General features: G+C 39.7%; 1 protein-coding gene across 1 annotated transcript; it reads right to left on the minus strand.

Moving 5' to 3' along the window:
- Nucleotides 1-2,834: 2,834 nt before the first annotated feature.
- On the minus strand, nt 2,835-15,396 carry NAPG (NSF attachment protein gamma). Its single transcript, XM_041399363.1, has 12 exons — nt 15,236-15,396; nt 13,023-13,090; nt 11,825-11,909; nt 11,219-11,236; nt 10,639-10,669; nt 10,062-10,171; nt 9,858-9,924; nt 9,063-9,133; nt 8,093-8,171; nt 7,517-7,596; nt 6,801-6,930; nt 2,835-5,835 (listed from the first exon to the last, which is right to left on the minus strand). Exons 1-12 carry the CDS (start codon nt 15,289-15,291, stop codon nt 5,686-5,688), a joined length of 945 nt encoding a protein of 314 aa, XP_041255297.1. The 5' UTR covers nt 15,292-15,396; the 3' UTR covers nt 2,835-5,685.
- Between the last annotated feature and the right edge of the window lie 1,692 nt (nt 15,397-17,088).

Genomic DNA, 17,088 nt, shown 5'->3' on the forward strand with positions numbered 1-17,088 from the left:
TCATGAAGAGATCACAAGTAGCTCTGCGTTAGCACACCCAGGACCAAAAAGTGACTAGTATGTGCAGTCACGTGCATAGTTTCACTCTTGATTTCTCCCTGTCCCCATCTGAGTCACAAGAGATCTGCTCCCTAATGGCTGCAGGATGACAAATACAGAAAAAGAACTATTTGACTCTCAGATTGCATACTAACATGCACGAGCTACAAAGGGGAAAGAAACCTCCTCCTATTAGAGAATATTAAGATCTAAAGGGAAAAAAACCCAAAAAACAAAAACCTGAATCAATAGAAAACAGAGTGTTTTCTTTTGCTTTCCAATGTTTCTCAGCAGCACAGCCTTTCACCAAACTCATGCCTTGCATCAGGATCAGACTGAAGTATTTCAAAGTGGTGAGAAATAACTCTTTGATGCTGTTTCAAAGAAAATGGCTTCTCAGGAATTCCCACAAGGTGCAGAATCTGGTAAGTCTGGGAATAAAAACATTAAGGCAGTAGCAGAAGTTACCAGATCATGTCTTACTTAAAGGAGAATTTTAAAATATACCACTCTTTCTGCAGCTCTGTTACTAAATCTTTACAATATTTTTCTCAGTCAGTGCTGCTACACAGCTACCTTAGCCCCCCAATTCCACCCAGCTTTAATCACTCACTCCTTACACACCCAACCTGTGCTCTGGACTCCAGTGCAGCTGAGGAGATCCTCATTCTTCCTCCAGTCATTCGGCCTGGAAAATCATACATTGACACAAAAGCGGAGCCAGAAAATTACTGGACGGTGGCCAATTAAATAAAATAATTGGCACCCATAAAACACAGGGGGTACCATAGGTCTTTACACTTCATGAATTCTCTCCTCTATTCTTACCGACACAATTACTCTGGGACATTTGTTGAGCAGTCCAGCACAGCAAGCATTGGCTAAAAAGTTGTCAGCTACACACACAAAGAAGTCCCTGTCTGCAGCTATGATTTTATCTTTCATTCCTGAATTCCAGTCAGTGACAGGCAAAGGATGTAATGTGTCTGTGTTCAGACTGCCTCACATGGCACACAGCAGCAGAACCTCTCCCCAGCACGCAGAGTAGTCGTGCCAGTCCTCACCCTTCCCTACCTGCCCCTGTGGATGAATCAGGAAGTGGCGTATTTTTTTTAAGCAAACTCCTTTCAGCAAATTACAGCAGGAGCTCTCTGTTCCAGCTATCAACACGCCATTGCCTGATGACCAGCTTCCTCACTCCTTCCATTTTGTTAATTTCCCTGCCTCCTACACTTGTTGATGTCTGTGCATGAGACATTTCATAAAATGTTGTGCTTGCACTAAGACTGCCAGTTGAAGCAGAATCAGCCAGCCCTGGAGCTGAAAATTTCTTTTCACAGGTTATGGTGCACACTGGCTACTGTTTTATTTGCCCACCCACCCACTATCCATAACCTGGCTCTTAATCACCCGATTTCCCAGGCTCATATTCTAACAAGTGAAAACACAACAGCCTAAGCTGTCTTCCTAAGTTGACTTCTAGGACTTTGGGCAGGTGTTTCAAGCCATGACAACAGCAGCAAGGGCAGGTCCCCGTGTGGATATTTCTAACCAAACCAATACTCCAGCTGATCATACTTAAAGGCAGAAGCTGCTCTGGACACGGAGCAGAGGCTCCCGGCAGCGGAGGAAACGCCTGTGCCAGCTCTGCGGCACCATCTAGCGCTAAGAGGGAATAGCGCTCTTGGGATAGATAACACACACACGCCGCGTTACGCAGAGCTCAGAAACAACGCAAAATAAAGGCACGCAAATACAAATCGAAAACAAGCAAGACAACTACTGTTAACCCATTTTCACTGTGCACATGCTGGGACCCGCTTCTATCACTCCAGGACTGGAACATTTCTGTGGCGCAGTCCACACTGGTTGCACATCACTGAAGATGCTCGCAGCGTGCACTGCGGAGTCCAGCCACACTCCTCACCCCTATTCCCACTGGACTCAGCAGATGAATCACAACAGCCACATGTTCTGGAAACGTACGTGCAGCCTTGCAGCTGCCTCTCCGCTCCTGTTCCAGGCTGACAGCCACGCTGGAAATCACGGCAGAAGGGCAACGGCAGCGGCTCTGAAACAAAGATCCGCCAGCCCTGCGGAAGGCGGTCAGAAACAGCACTCGTGCACATCCTCCCCAACAGGCAGAGGATGAGAAGAGCCCAGCTCCTGGGCATGCTGGCCTCTACAGACCATTAACTCAGAGATTCATGGCCCTGTTCAGACTCAAACCGCAGATCCCAAGTGGTTCCCTTCTGCTCTCTAAAGTTACATCTACTTCCTCCAATTTTATTACCACTACTAGTCATAGAGGTTGGGGTCGCTTCTTTTTTCCATTTCCTGCATCCAAAAAGTTCACTACTTATTATAAATCTAGATGACATGCCTTTTTTTTTTTTCCTCCCGAGAGCAGATTAGTTCTTATAATTTTATACAACTGCATATTTGCAGTGTCTAAGGAACAATTCCCGCTACATTGGTAGAACTTCAGTGCCAGATTCTTCAACTTTTAAATATTCCAGCAAGTTTCAGTTTAAAATAGTAGAAAAGGTGATTTTTCTACTATTATGAAGTCTCCAAAGAGTTACAGAATTCTCATCCTTAAGTTGTGTGAAATCTAGTTGTTTCTCATACTCCTATTAATTTCAACTCTCCACTGATTCCAATCTTTTATTCTCGCGACAAAAAATCATCACTTTGAAAATCTATCCCAGTGACAAATTAAATATAATTAACATTAATTTTCAAATGGTGGCCCTCAGCAGGACCTGATCAACAACAGAGAAAGCTACCACATATGCATTAATTTCAAGTTTTATTCTTCATGTTGGTGAAACACACAGCCTCAAGAGGCAGCATCTGTAGAGCTGTTGCAAACACATTTTGTACTCTATTACACCACAGATTTGGGAAAAGAACAAGTAAAGCACAGGTTTCACACTGCACTTGATCATCTGACTATTAAGTTACAGATAATTTAGAAATCTTCTGATTTTACATAAACATTGCATTGGCCATTGCTCAGCCTCCATGCACAATTCATTTTTTTTATTACAGTCAACACTGGTTTTGGAAACGCTCTTGCTGTAAATGTTATATTTTCCATTTTAGATCACTTAAATGGTATTTACATAAGTGTGCAAATTGCTTTGAAAGATAGAAACAAACACTAACACATAATATACAGACAGTTTCTTCTATAGTTAAACATTTACTAAAAGGCAGTTAACATTCCTAACACACTTTCACTGTCTAAAATAGGAGAATAAGTTATATAAAATAGACCATCTTATTTTCAGATGCTTCCATTTCTGCAGATTTGGTCTTTGCAGCAACATTGCAATTAAAGATTAAGATTCTACTACTAAAAATCAGAAATGCCAATTCAATGGCAGCTTAACATGTCTAGTACCAGTCACTTTTGTCCCAGATTTTCCACACTTGGCACAGAACAAAGAAACAACTTGAGGAGGGAGGAAGACAGTTTTGTGCATCTATTTTTTTTTTTTCCATATGGAAAGTATGTCTTAAAAATGCAACAAAAATTTTAAATTTTCTTTTAAGGACCTGTTAGTGTTACAAGCACAGTTTAAATAAATCTGAAAATTCTTCCACAGAAGCACACACAGTTCCATTTTCTTATGCACCTCATCATTTCAGATACACACCACTGTTCACACACACAAAAAGCAGACTCCTTGGGCTCACACAATAAAACTGATGTCAGAACTAGAAGGAGCTGGAAATGCTTAAAGAAAATTACTTAGTGTCCTCTGAGTTCCTAAATGTGCATTTCTTTCTACCTGTGATAAAGACTCACCACAGTAAGTGTTATGTTCAACTTGATTTGAATCCAGAAGGCAGAAGTTAAACTCCAGTTAACCTAAAGTGAGTTCCTCCAACAGCAAAAAGAGTTCCAGAATTCTAGTTCTAGAAGAGTTCTAGAATTCTAGGAAAGTCTTCAAAATCAGCTTTCGTGCATACCTGCAAGCATTCTCAGAGAGAAGCAATTCACTTCCTAAAATTTCATAGAGCCAAAACTATTACATGTGTCACCAATAACAAAGGGAAATTACTCATCTGATAGTGAACACCTACAGGTGCATCTTAAACAGCTTTAAAACTCATGGTTATTATTACACAAGACAAAGACACAAAACTGGGTTTTGAACATCCATTAAATTGAATAATGAGACCTTCTAATGTGGCAGGAAATTATGCTGCAGTTTGTGATCCCACCTCAATGTTACTGAGTGCTATTCACCCCAAGGAAAATGAGCACTAGCCCTATAAAATTTCAATCTTCATCACAATTACACCTGACACAATTTTGTCACACATATGCCTGATATTTTTGATGACATCCAATTCCTTAATATGGCAGAAACTATCCCAACACTACAGACTGTGCTTTTGGTCTCTTGTTTACAGAGCTTTGGGCATCACATACAAATCCCTGTTGGATTCCAAGTGATGTCACCCTAGTGCAGACATTGCTTAGGTCCTGATGAAAAAATAAGCCACAGGTGCAACTTCTGGACTCGACAACTTTTAAGCATAAAATAGTGAAATAAATTCAGAACACTAAAGAAGTTTGTAAAACACATGATGACTTGAAACCAAATAGAAACGGGATGCATTAAAATTTGGTTACCTTGGATTCTAAGCAAGTTTGAAAAATGCCATTTATAGGAGATATCTGTTCAATGCTTTGAAAATATGAAAGAATCAAATGTCTTCATAGACTAGCATAATGATTAGCAAATAAATACCTAGGACACTTATGAACTCAAACATATCACTGAAACATTCCACCTAAGTTTTTGATAAACATTCGTCTTCAGAAGTTTATATTCAGTGCACATGACCTGCTAACTTCAGTTTCTTTTTCTGTTATGGAAATGCTTCAAAAACACCGCTAAGAATGGCCGTTCACTCCTTCCTTTTCTAAGGTGTACATTACAAACACTATGGATACATTTATTTCCAAGTACTTCAGGTCAATAAATTTCTTTTATTGAAAGGCAGATGTGTATTTTTAAGCATGCAAGATAGCTTCAAACTAGTTGACTTAGTGTTTTTCACACTCATGCGGATACTGTAAAAATAAGGTATTAAAATAATATTCCCCAGTGCAGTAAAAACATGTTGAAAACAAACAATGCTCCCCCTAGTGCTTACACAAGTAAAAATCCTGCCTGGCACAGTCTGCTTTAAATGGTCTTAAAAGGAGATAAACAGCCAGATAAATGACCATATATTTCAGTCTGAAGACAACTGTGAACACCTTACTGGGACCAAAAGTGTCTGCTGTTGAAATCCAGCATTTAAATTCTGTACTATTTCCCCTCCAGTGCTTCTGAAGTTTTGGTTTCTTTTAAACTGTGCTTTTAGTAAAACTCTCCTCAATTTTTTTCCCGTCAGCTGAAGGCAGGGCCCTAAGGAAGCTCCTGCCAGGTAAGAGATGAAGTCCAAAGATGTTTCAAGATGATGGGTACAATCATGCTTTTTCTCCTGCATTGCACCCAGAAGCTGCCAAGTTAATATTAGGATTCCCATATCACAATTGCAATGAAGCTCTGGTAAATCTGGTACCTTTGGATATGCTCAGCATCACAAGTCAGTCAGATATGACAACCTAGTCTGTAGCTAGCATAGTCCACCAGAATATTCATCCTCTTCCTCATCAGCATGGGAGCCCACTGCAGCTGGTCCTCTGGCTTTGTCTTGGGCAGCATTTGGTGATTTCTTCTTCATTCCACCTCCTGGGACCACCAAGGTAAGACCAAGCTTGGCATACTGACAATAACAAGGCAAGTTTAATTTCTGTACTATCATAGAATTGGCTGATGCTCACAATAAGCAAGCAGGAAACATTCAGTACAAAAATAGAGGGATGATGTTCTCAGCTTGGAATAAACATAACATTGGTCCATTTTTCTCTCTCTCAAATACTCTGAGAATGGGATATGACATCTGTATTGATGCTGCTTATTATCAAATAAATTGGCCACATAGCTCCTCTGGTTCAAGCTTTATGTAGAAAAGAAGTAATTCCAGTATGTAGCTTTTCACACATTATCTAGTATTAGATTATGCAAACAGTTTTAAAAGTGTTGTTCAGCAAGACTAGTAACTTAATTTTTAGTATTCAATGAAGTGAAATTAGCCAATACTGCTATAAGGTTTGGCAGCAATGGATGTTTCCATTACTTCACACTTTCTTATCTTACACTTCCTACAATTTACAAATTCAATTAAATAAAAAATGGTGGGGAAAGAGACACAACTATTTGCTCCAAATTCAAAATCTATCAGGAATGAGTACCTTATTCAAGAATAAGCAATGGAAAAAAAAAATTCAATGATGCCATCCTGCAGGCATCCTGCTCTGTTCATGTTTATGCACATTTATCTGCTGCATGGTATTTCTGAGAAAAAGCAGAAGCAGCAAACTGCTCTTGCCCTTAGGGAAGAAAGCACAAGAGGACTGAATTTTGGTCAACTCATTAAAAAAAATTAAGCAAATCCTTAACAAGCTTTTCTTTCAACTAACCCTTTGCACCATCTGAAAGGCAGGCAGCACCATCACTGGGAGGCAAAGTCAAAGAATGCAGGAAGCTCACAGCCAAAGGGAAGCATGACAGGAAGTCACAATAAATACAAAGACTGTGCTCTTATTTTTCTCTACTAGGAAAAAATCCCCATCCTCTTAATGTGAAAAAAAGCAAAAAAGCCCCCAGTCACAGGATCTGTCTACTTACATCATTATCCATGTATTTGAAGAGTGGAGAATTACAGACTTCAGAAACTTGATCCTGATCTTGCTGATCATACCCTTCTAAAAGTTGCTCCAGTGCTGCACAGTCTTCACTTCCATTAAATCCTGGTATACTGAAGGAAATTAAGAGTTTATTTCTTCAGGTATATGAATCATATCCATAAAAATTAAACTTTAAGTAATATTAGTTTGCACGCTGCAAATAAGACCACAATCATAATCAAGATGAAACAAGAATATTTGATTTTTCATTTTTTTTTTCCTGATTAGTCAATAAACTCTTTCTCCACTTCACATACAGAAAAATTCTGTCATGAGTTTCTGTACATAAAACTAGAGATTTGGAAAACACAAGCAAGATGTTTAAAGACTGACCTTGAAAGATTATTTCTAAAGGTAAAGTATTACAATTTAACTTGTACATATGTTCAGTTCACTAAAAAGACAGTTTAAGTAAAAATATGTTGTTTTTTGAGATTTTGCTACTGAAGTTCCTATGAAAGTTGAAATTAAGAACTACAGCTAAATTTGTTATGTGTAAAAAAGATTCCTGATAGCCATACACAAGGGAACATTATTATTGCACTGTAAGTCAACAGAAATGCAGGTTAAAAATTTATGAAAGGAAAATGTCAAGCAAGATACACCTACACAAGTGAAACATTCAGTTTAAAATCATAGGACACGAAGTAGACTTACCTGTAGCTTTCCCTCACACATCTTTCTGCAGCAACATAGTCATTTCTATGAAGATGAACTAAGACTTGAGCAATAGTTTTCTAAACAAAAAAAAAGTAAGAATTATGATTCTTTAGAAGTTAACAGAAAATATGACAAAAATAGTAGACTGTTAATATCTAGTACAAGAAAGGTCATTACAATCCACAATCATCCTAAGATACTGACACAAGTGAGTCAGAACAATCTAGAGAAAAAGTAGAAAGCCATCTTCTCAGCTGGTATGAAATAGGCTATCTCCTGTAATATTTTAATGGACTGGCGTCCCAAGTAACAGTTTTTGTAGTTTGTTTTTTTTGATAACATCTTTATTTTTTATGTGTTGTTTACTTTTGACAGCTCCTGTAGATAATAGCATCTTATCTTAAAACTTAAAAAAGCACAGCTGAAGTTTGGGGAAACACCACTACCACACCTTCTCATCATTCAGCAAGAAATTTATCACTGAATCAAGAGGTGCCCATCATCTGTCAGATTTCAGTAACAACAAAAATAAGAAAACTGAAATGTATTATCAGAAGGTGTCTATTAGTTTACCTTATAGCAAGTGGGGTAGTTTTCAATTTCCTTATAAATACTTTTTTCCTTTTGAAGAGACAGTGCAGCCTCATCTAATCTAAAAACCAAAAAAACAGGAGTAACAGTGCCAGGAATACAACACAATGAACCCAAGGCCAATTACAAAGTGTTTAACTAATACAATGGCAAGTCTACTCAAATAAACAGCATCACAACTAAAAATCAGCAGCAGATTTTACTAACAGATAAGGTAAATACATAGTCAGTAATTCCTTTTGTCTACGTTCTAAGAACATCTCTGGTATCTATTCAGAGAAACCTTGGTTTTTGTAACACTGTACAAGACAAATGCTTTGTTATATACACTAACATATTTCTTTGTGTCCTGAGGTTACAGTAAGTAATATTAATACTATTAATAATCAGTAAGTCTGATATCCACGAACTAGCAATATAGTTCTTAAAAGAGCTAAATGTTTCAGTGAAGCAAGTCTAAGATGAACTGAAGGTTAAGTTTGGTGTAAGTAATTTACAATTAAACTTGTCTCACTGAGACTCCAAGATTCACTCTTGTTTAAGAAGTCCAGAATCAGACTGCTGCAGATTTCATTCTTCAGGTCAGTCCTAATTCCTCTGTTTTATATCCCACAGCTATGGAAGATTTTCAAGTACTTTCTACATATTAATGTTGGGAAAAAAAACCAAACCAAAAAATCCTCAAGTAGTTTAAGAATTAATGAAAACTGGTGTTTTCACTGAGCAAAAGTCTTTCAGCTCACAATCTCCCATCCCAGAACAGAAAATCAGATGGTTCCTGGATGAACATGGCACATCCCACAGGAACTGGACCTTAGTTTGAAGCGAGTCTCAAGTAAGAACTAACAGCACATAAAGAAACCAAACAACACCAAGACAAAAAGAAACCACAATCAAAATAACATTTTAAGATTGAATTACATTAGAAGAACAAAAAGGGATAAAGCTATACCTGCGTCCTCTGACCAGAAGTCTTGATGCCTTCCCTAGCATTTCTAATGCCTGCCGTAAACGTTCTTCATTCTAGTGGAAAAAAAAAAAAATTCAGACATTCTTATTTCATCGCCTGCCGTAAACGTTCTTCATTCTAGCGGAAAAAAAAAATAATTCAGACATTCTTATTTCATTTGCATAGAATTAAGACCACTAGACCCTAATCTAAGTGTCCTGTAACTTAGAACAACTGTCAGCTATTAGATCAGCAGCTCACACACTCAAGGGAAACATGAAGTGTATTGGTGCTCCCGAGTTCCACAGCCAGCTCCTGTATGGATCTGCTCAGCAGAGGAATGTCAATGCAAATTTACTAATCTGAAAACCACATGATAACTGACAATAGAAAAGTACATCAAAGCCACTTGTAAAAAGGCAAATCACTATCTCATGTAATGGGTGGAACACCAAGCAGAATATTTTCTTCTGTGCCTTCAGGGTTTTCAAATTATTATGGGTTCCAGTACTCAAGAGCAGATATGTTCTCTACCCTCTGTTCTGCCCAACAAGAGCTAGAACACTTGAACAAAATTCAGATTCTGTCAAGTCCTAAACTGAGAAAAAGGCAAAGTAAACTGATTCCTAACTTTTGTCATCTCTTTCTCTACAGCATGAGAAGCCTTTAGCTTCATTACTCAGCCACTGATGTAAAATAAAGGAAACATGATTTAAAACCTCATCTTAAGCTTCTTTTTTACATCTAAAAGAAGAAAACCCAACAAGCTAAAAACATGGACAAAAATCCCCCACTTACTTCAAACACCGATGCTGCTTGCTGATAGAGCTGCACAGCCTTCTCTGGACACACATTTTCTATTAACCTGTAATAAACATCAATACTTTCTCTTCAGATGAAAGGAAAATATTTTTTACCTGAAAGCATCAATAAGGCATAAAAGAAAACCACAGACATACCCATGCCCTGCACAGATTCTAGCCACCAATAAGTCAGACTCACTTTCCAGCCCGTTCCAGTGCAATGGCTGCTGTGTCTGGTGTCCCATTCTCCAGGTACATCATACTGGCTTTCTCGATCAGCTGAACTGCTTCAGGGAGCCTCTGCATCTCCTACAAGGCAACAGCCACAGGAACACTGTTGTCAGGAAAGGAATTGATGTGCAAAGACACAAATCAAAGCAAATTGCAATAACTTATTTATTAAGACTCTAGTTTTTATTTACAAACTTGTAGGGCAGTGAAAGTTGACCACCAACTCCCTAAAATTCACTTTTAAGTACTGAACTTTCCTGTAAGTCATGAATTTGTGTTAGTTTAGAGTAAAAGCAGCACCACTCTTATGTTACCCTCTGACATGAGGAACTCTTCTTTCCTTCTACAAAAGGAAAACTATTTTTCCTCCCAAATACAAATGCTGCTTTCCTAATCTTCTGAAGTCAGAGGTAGGGACTATGAGTCAACAAAAAATTTTCACTTGAATATGCAAATTGCTTACAAGTATTTGTAAAATAGTACAGTGCACAATATTCATCATTATAAAATAGAAATTAGAAATAAAAACTAGTAAATGAGAATACCTTTAGCATCATGCCAGCTTGTTCATAAGCTCTGCAGAAAAAAAAAATGTACAGTTTGGTCAGAGATGGTGTATTACAGCAAGCTGTAGTTATGAAGCAAAAGTGAACGTGCACTAACTATCTAACATCTTCACTGTTAATATTTAATGCTTTGAAGATGTTTTAAGTGTTCTATTTAATGATGCAGCACATGTGTAACTTTATCTTCCACAAAATTCAACCACATTTCCCAGTAATAATCTATTCTAACCCAATCCCCAGGCAATATTTGGATTATTGTCATCTCTGAAGTACTCTTTAATTAAAAATTTCTTAATTAGCTCAGCAGTGTAGAACTTCAAAATTATGAGAAGCTCATCTAAGAAAAAATATTTGCTATAAAAGGTGCTGAAGAATGCCAAAATCATAATTTCTTCAGGTAGCTATTACATGTTTTCAAACTTTCCTAGATCACACTTCCATTGAACTAATCATGAAGCAGCAAAATGACTTGAATCAAAACACTTACTCTAAGATCAAAATGTACTTGAACTGTATATTAAAAAATCTGTTTCAGATTACTTAGCATGTCTGTACTTACTTGGCAGCATGAAAGAGACTAGACATGAAATTGTTGAAGTCAAGGACAAAAGCCACAAAAATATAATGCAGGAAAAATACTAGTGTACAAAATCTTACACAATTACTAATTTCAAAGCAAGGAACCCCATAAAGGCAAATCGAACCTACTACAACTACAGGCAACTTGTCAAAAATAAATAATTCTAAGGACAGAATAAATACAATATACCAATATATAGCTACATAAAAAGCTGTAAAAAGCACACTTACTTAAAATATGTTCCTGCTTATTAAGCAGTACCACAAGTACTGTAATAATGTCAGAGCTTCATTTAGTTTATACTATGCATTAGTAGATAATAAAAACCAATTAAATTTCTGAAGCAGTACCTAGGTATCTCAGGCACCTATCAGCTGTTACTTGGGACAACACTAACTTTCTCACCAACAGCTCTTTAGTTTTCTCACTCAGAGCACACAGAACAGACTTTTAAAAAGCAATTCTGTTACACTGACAAAATGTGCAAGTATATTAAATAACCTGCTACCAACCCCCATTACTCCAATCTAAGTAGCAACTAGTCAGTTTCTCGGAAAGAAAGAATCTCAGTCAATGAAAAGATACGCTTTATTGTTTTCATGTGCCTCAGCTTCCCGTAAACAGGCTTCCCTTGCCTGGTCAAACTGCTTGGCATTCTTGAAAGCAACAGCTGCAAAAAAGCAAATAAAGGTTTTATTTACAACTTGACACTGTCTTCTTTTTTACCACTGCTGCTCAAGAGTTTAGCTACCTAAAGATGCAAACAGGCTCTTTACATGCATGGTTACAGTTTACCAAGGTCTTCCCAAAAATCCCAGACAATTCTCCTTGTTTCATTAGTTACTTAGTTACCATTAAAGACATTTATTATCAACACCACTTCCATACCACCTCAGTACCATACACAGCCCTCAATGTGTTTAGCAGGACTTTGAGAGTCACTCATGCTATATTTTAATTACAGAAATGGAGGAATGCACATTTATATAATTTTAATCATTAGGAATTAAACTAAGTCAGAAACGTGCCACCAACAAAGCACACCCATAACTTTGTCAGCACAAGTACAAACACATATTTCTATCTCGTTTAACTAATAAAATACAAAGTAAGAGTTAGAATAAATTTCAATTTATAAATGCTCCAGTTGTTCTTCCAAATTTGTATTTCTGTATTCAGTCTTAGGTGAATAAGTAGGAACGATGAGAGTAGGAAGCCAAAAGATCACGACAAATTACTGCCATGAGAAAGAAGCAAATGCTTAAGAACAAAAAGAAATCAACAAATAAGGATTTTATATTCAGTATGTCACTTGGCAGTGGAAAAAGGGAGGAACGAGACCTTACTGTGCCTGAAAAAAAACCCCAAGCTGGCAGCATTCACCTTACTGAGACAGTCTTTGACAGGACATATTTCATAAGATGATGATAAAGCAAAATTTTAAAACCAGCCTGAACGTCTGTTGTTTTGTAGATAAAGTCACAGGATTTGGGGGTGGACAAGTGAAAGAAGGAAAGAAAGCTTTATTTTTGTCACATACAGCAATATAAAAACAGAAGTTGCAAGCTTGAAAAAAAAAATGGTTTTGGAGACTGTTCTAGATCTCCAACCTGAAATTTATTTTACAGTGCTACCAAGATGATTTTTTGTTGTTTCATCTTACATTTAATCTTCACAACAGTTTAACTTACACAGTAATGCAGTAAAAATACATAAAACATTGTAAGGGACTAAGCCTGAGGAATACTTTGAAATATATATGGCCATATTTAGTGCCACATACCTGCCTTCCCATACTCAGTAGCTGCACTGTCATAATCTGGTTTCCACTTTAAGAATCCAGTTTTCAGGCTAAAACACAAAAAACAATTAGTAAAGATTTTATGTATAACCATCAAGGCACTTCAGATACATTTCAAACTTTAGAATAGCCCTGGAAATGAGCAATTACCTGTGTGCCAATACTATGGTGGCATCACTACCATAAAAACAAATGCCAGCACTGTTAAGAATTGCATAAAGCACTGCAATTATCTCCCACAGTTACAAACCTCACCCTAACACGCTTCTACTGCTCCCATAGAGTCTTCCCAAGTCCATCTTCTCAGCAGTAAGAAGTCAGCAGAAGAAAAATACTTCCTCCTACACCAACACGGTGTAGGAATCTCCAGATTTCTAATATCATGACACCTGACAGTATTTTTTTTTCAGACATCAGGAAGTTTCCAGCATTCCTCTACAGGATTGGTTTTTTTTGCTTCTGAGAATTATCAAAGACTTTCCAATGCATACACAAATAAAAGAATTTAGTTACCAACACAAAGACTCACATGTCATTTATATGTCTAAAATAGACCACGACACTAAAAGGTGCCTCCAATGCATACAAAATAAAATAATTTAGTTACCAACACAAAGAATTTAGTTACCAACACAAAGAATCACATGTCATTTATATGTCTAAAATAGACCACGACACTAAAAGGTGCCACACATGGGTATAAATACACAGAGAAAAATGAACATGGGAAAATTAGGTGAGTCATCAGGCAATTTGGAATTCAATATGCTGACTTTCTCATTTTTAAAAGAAATTAAAATTTTACCATAACTTTACGGTCTGCTTGCATATTTGTTATAGGCCAACACATCATATGCAATACATTCTTTACTCGGCAAAACAGATGTATATGGAGACTGAGGTGATCTTGTTGTCTTACTTGGATGAAGACCAGAGTGTGTAACTCTAACACAAGCCTTTGTGTTGTGTTATTTTTACCACAGTCAGAGTCCCAAACACATCAAGCTGAAATACACAATGCACTCAACCTACACACAATTTGAGGTCTCAGTGCCTTTTATTTCAAGCACTCTCCAGATAAGCTTAAAATTAATTCTGCTGGAGGGCACTTTCAGTCAAGTAACATGAGTAAGATATGCTGGCTTTTTTCGATTTCTAAGCTTTCCCTCTATGTCAATTTATACATTTGATCCATGATCTCCAGAGGGCATGTCTCTGCTCTTACTAGAACTATGGCATCTTTGGATTAGCCAGTTCTATTACATCTATACCGTACTCTGTGCAACTCAACAAAATAGCTATATTCAGTGTTAAAATACACAGTAACAGACTCTCATAGATGTTAAGCTCTCCAAGATAAACATAAGTACAGGTCTTTGAAGCCTCTGAGAAGCAGCAATCACACATTTCTCATGGACAGGAAACACGCACCACTTCAGCAAAGTCAAGTCCTTTTATCTAACAGAATCTCCATAACTCTTTTCTCCCACTTGTCTCTAAGCCTTAAGATGTGTCAGGGGAGGTTTAGGATGGACATCTGGAAGAAATTCTTCACAGAAAGGGTTATTAGACATTGGAATAGGCTGCCCAGAGGTGACAGAGTTGTTTAAGGAAAGACTAGATGTGGCACTCAGTGCTCTGGTCTAGTTGACAGAGTGGTGTTGTGTCACAGGTTGGATTCGATCATCTCAGAAATCTTTTCCGACCTAATTCCGTGACTTGTCTTCCTCCCACTAACTTTAGCAGAAGGGCAGAAGTGACAGCCCTCACTCTGCCGCCAGGAGCAATGGAGGCCACAAGGCCCTGAAGGAAACTGCTCAGGCTCCAGGCCTCTGAGCCGCCCCGCCTCACCGACCCCACTGTTTAGTCTTAGGGCCGCTTTACTGTCCCTGTTCGGGGCAGCAGGCCCTCTACAGCACCCAGCCCCGTAGGAAGGCTCCCCTCAGGCAGAGGAGGGGCCGAGCAGCCATGCCGCCCACTCCGGCCGCGCCGGCCCCGCCGCCTCCCTCCCCTTATCCCGATGCGCGGCCGCCAGGCGCACGGAGTCTCCTCAGCCCCTCTGCCAGGCCAGGAGGGGACACGCCGCCTCCATGGGGCAGGAGCGCCGGGCGGCCCGGACAGCGCGGGTGCCGAGGTGGCAGCCGCTTGCCTGCTCCCCCCAGCCCGCATCCTCCGCCCCGCTGCCCTCCGCTCACTATTTCTCCGCTTTCGCGATGTGCTCCAGCGCCTCGTTAATCTTCTGCGCCGCCATCTCGCCAGCGCGGCGGGCCGGGCTCGGCCACGCTCCTCCGCCTCCCTGCGCTGCGGCTACGGAACGGCGCAGGGATCACGGGCACCGGGAGGAGCGGCCCGGGCCCCGCCTGCTCCCCGCGCCTGCGCCCGGGCCGCGGCCGGAGTGCCCCGTGTGCGGGGAGTGCCCCGAGGGCCCGGAGAGCCCGGCGTGCTGCGGGCCGGCCCCGGGCCGGGACGGCCTCTGCGGGCAGGGGTGTCCAGCGCTGGGCTGTGCCCCGTTCCGGGGACGCCGGGCTGCTCCCGACGTGTGCTAGGTCGACAGAAGGTTTTTAAAAACCAGAATCACACAGAATCCCAGAATCGTTATGCTTGGAAGGGACCTCTGGAGATCATTGCTCCAGCCGTTCTGCCCAGCAGGGTCACCTGGAGCGGGTGACACAGGAACGCGTCCAGATGGGGTTTGAATGTCTCTCTCCAGAGAGGGAGACTCCGTGACCTCCCTGGGAAGGCTGTTCCCGTGCTCTGCCACACTCAGTGTGAAGTTCTTCCTCATGTAGAGGTGAAGCTTCCTATATTTTATTTTGTGGCTGTTGCTCCTTGTCCTGTCACTAAGCACCACAAAAAAAAGAGCCTGGCACCATCCTCTTGGCACTCTTCTTTGATACGTTTTTATGTATTGATGGGATCCTCTCTCAGTTTTCAGACTAAACAGCCCAGCTCCCAGTCTCTCCTCATAAGAGAGATGCTTGGTCTTTGTGGTCTCAGCTGGACCCTCTGCAGTAGCTCCATGTCTTTATTGTAATGATGAGCCCAGAACTGGACACAGCCCAGAACAGGAATGAGCAAGACCTGCATTTCCCAGGGTTTCCAAAAGGAGGCCAGTTTGTTGTTTTTTTTGTTTTTTTTTTTTTTTAATCAGCAGCACAGAGGCCAAAGTCTGAGCAGCACTGCATGCCCTGCCTTCAGGAAGCCTCCAGAGGCAGTTCTGCTGAGGCAGTTCTTCTGACTCAGTAAAAACAAGAGGTTGTCTTTAGCTGGGCTGGCACAGAGATCTGATGCAGAAGGTGTGAGTGGTGGCTGAGCACACCAGAGTTGCTGACACAGGCCACACAATCATTCAAAATACCCAAATTATACACTCAGTAATTAAGTCAAAAATGCTAAAGTCTCTAGTATTGCTTGTATGTCCAGCTTCCTTGATGCCTTAGTTTTGTTAAAGTGAAACAGCAGATCAGTCCTGGAGCCCAGGAAGGTATTTTTTTCTCCAATCTTGAACATCATTATTTTATTCCAATCTGAATAAGTGAAGTATTTATCAACAGTAGAGAGAGAGAGCGCAAAGCAAGAACCTGGTTAAATGTGCAGAACTTCCCAGAGCCTAGAAGTCATTGAAATTATTCTTATGGGTCCCTTTCAACTCAATATTCTGTGATTCTCTGGAAGTCCATACCATTTACAGGAACCAGAGTTTTACAAGTTTCTACATCAAACTGGGAAAAGAAGCAATATTTACGTGATTTGTTTTACTCTAGGTAGTCATAAAACTCACAAGTCTGAATTGTTTTTCCTTCCTTTTCCTTTTCCCACATTCCCTTGATGACATGGACACTTAATTTTCTGACTTTGCTTCTTGCGTTGCACTTGAGAGGTTATCATCTATTGCAGATGGTGGAAAATTCCCACTAAATCTTAAATACTATTATTCTGTGTCCTAGATCAAAGTAGGGAAAAAGGTTGTAGAGAGGTTTTCTGCTTTCAAAGGCAGATGAGTTGTCACGGGAGTACTGGGAGAAAATAGCTAGTCTTGCATAATACA

The sequence above is a fragment of the Onychostruthus taczanowskii genome, unplaced genomic scaffold (genome assembly GCF_017590055.1).
Source record: "Onychostruthus taczanowskii isolate IOZ18803 unplaced genomic scaffold, ASM1759005v1 scaffold16, whole genome shotgun sequence".
Classification (NCBI taxonomy): domain Eukaryota; kingdom Metazoa; phylum Chordata; class Aves; order Passeriformes; family Passeridae; genus Onychostruthus; species Onychostruthus taczanowskii.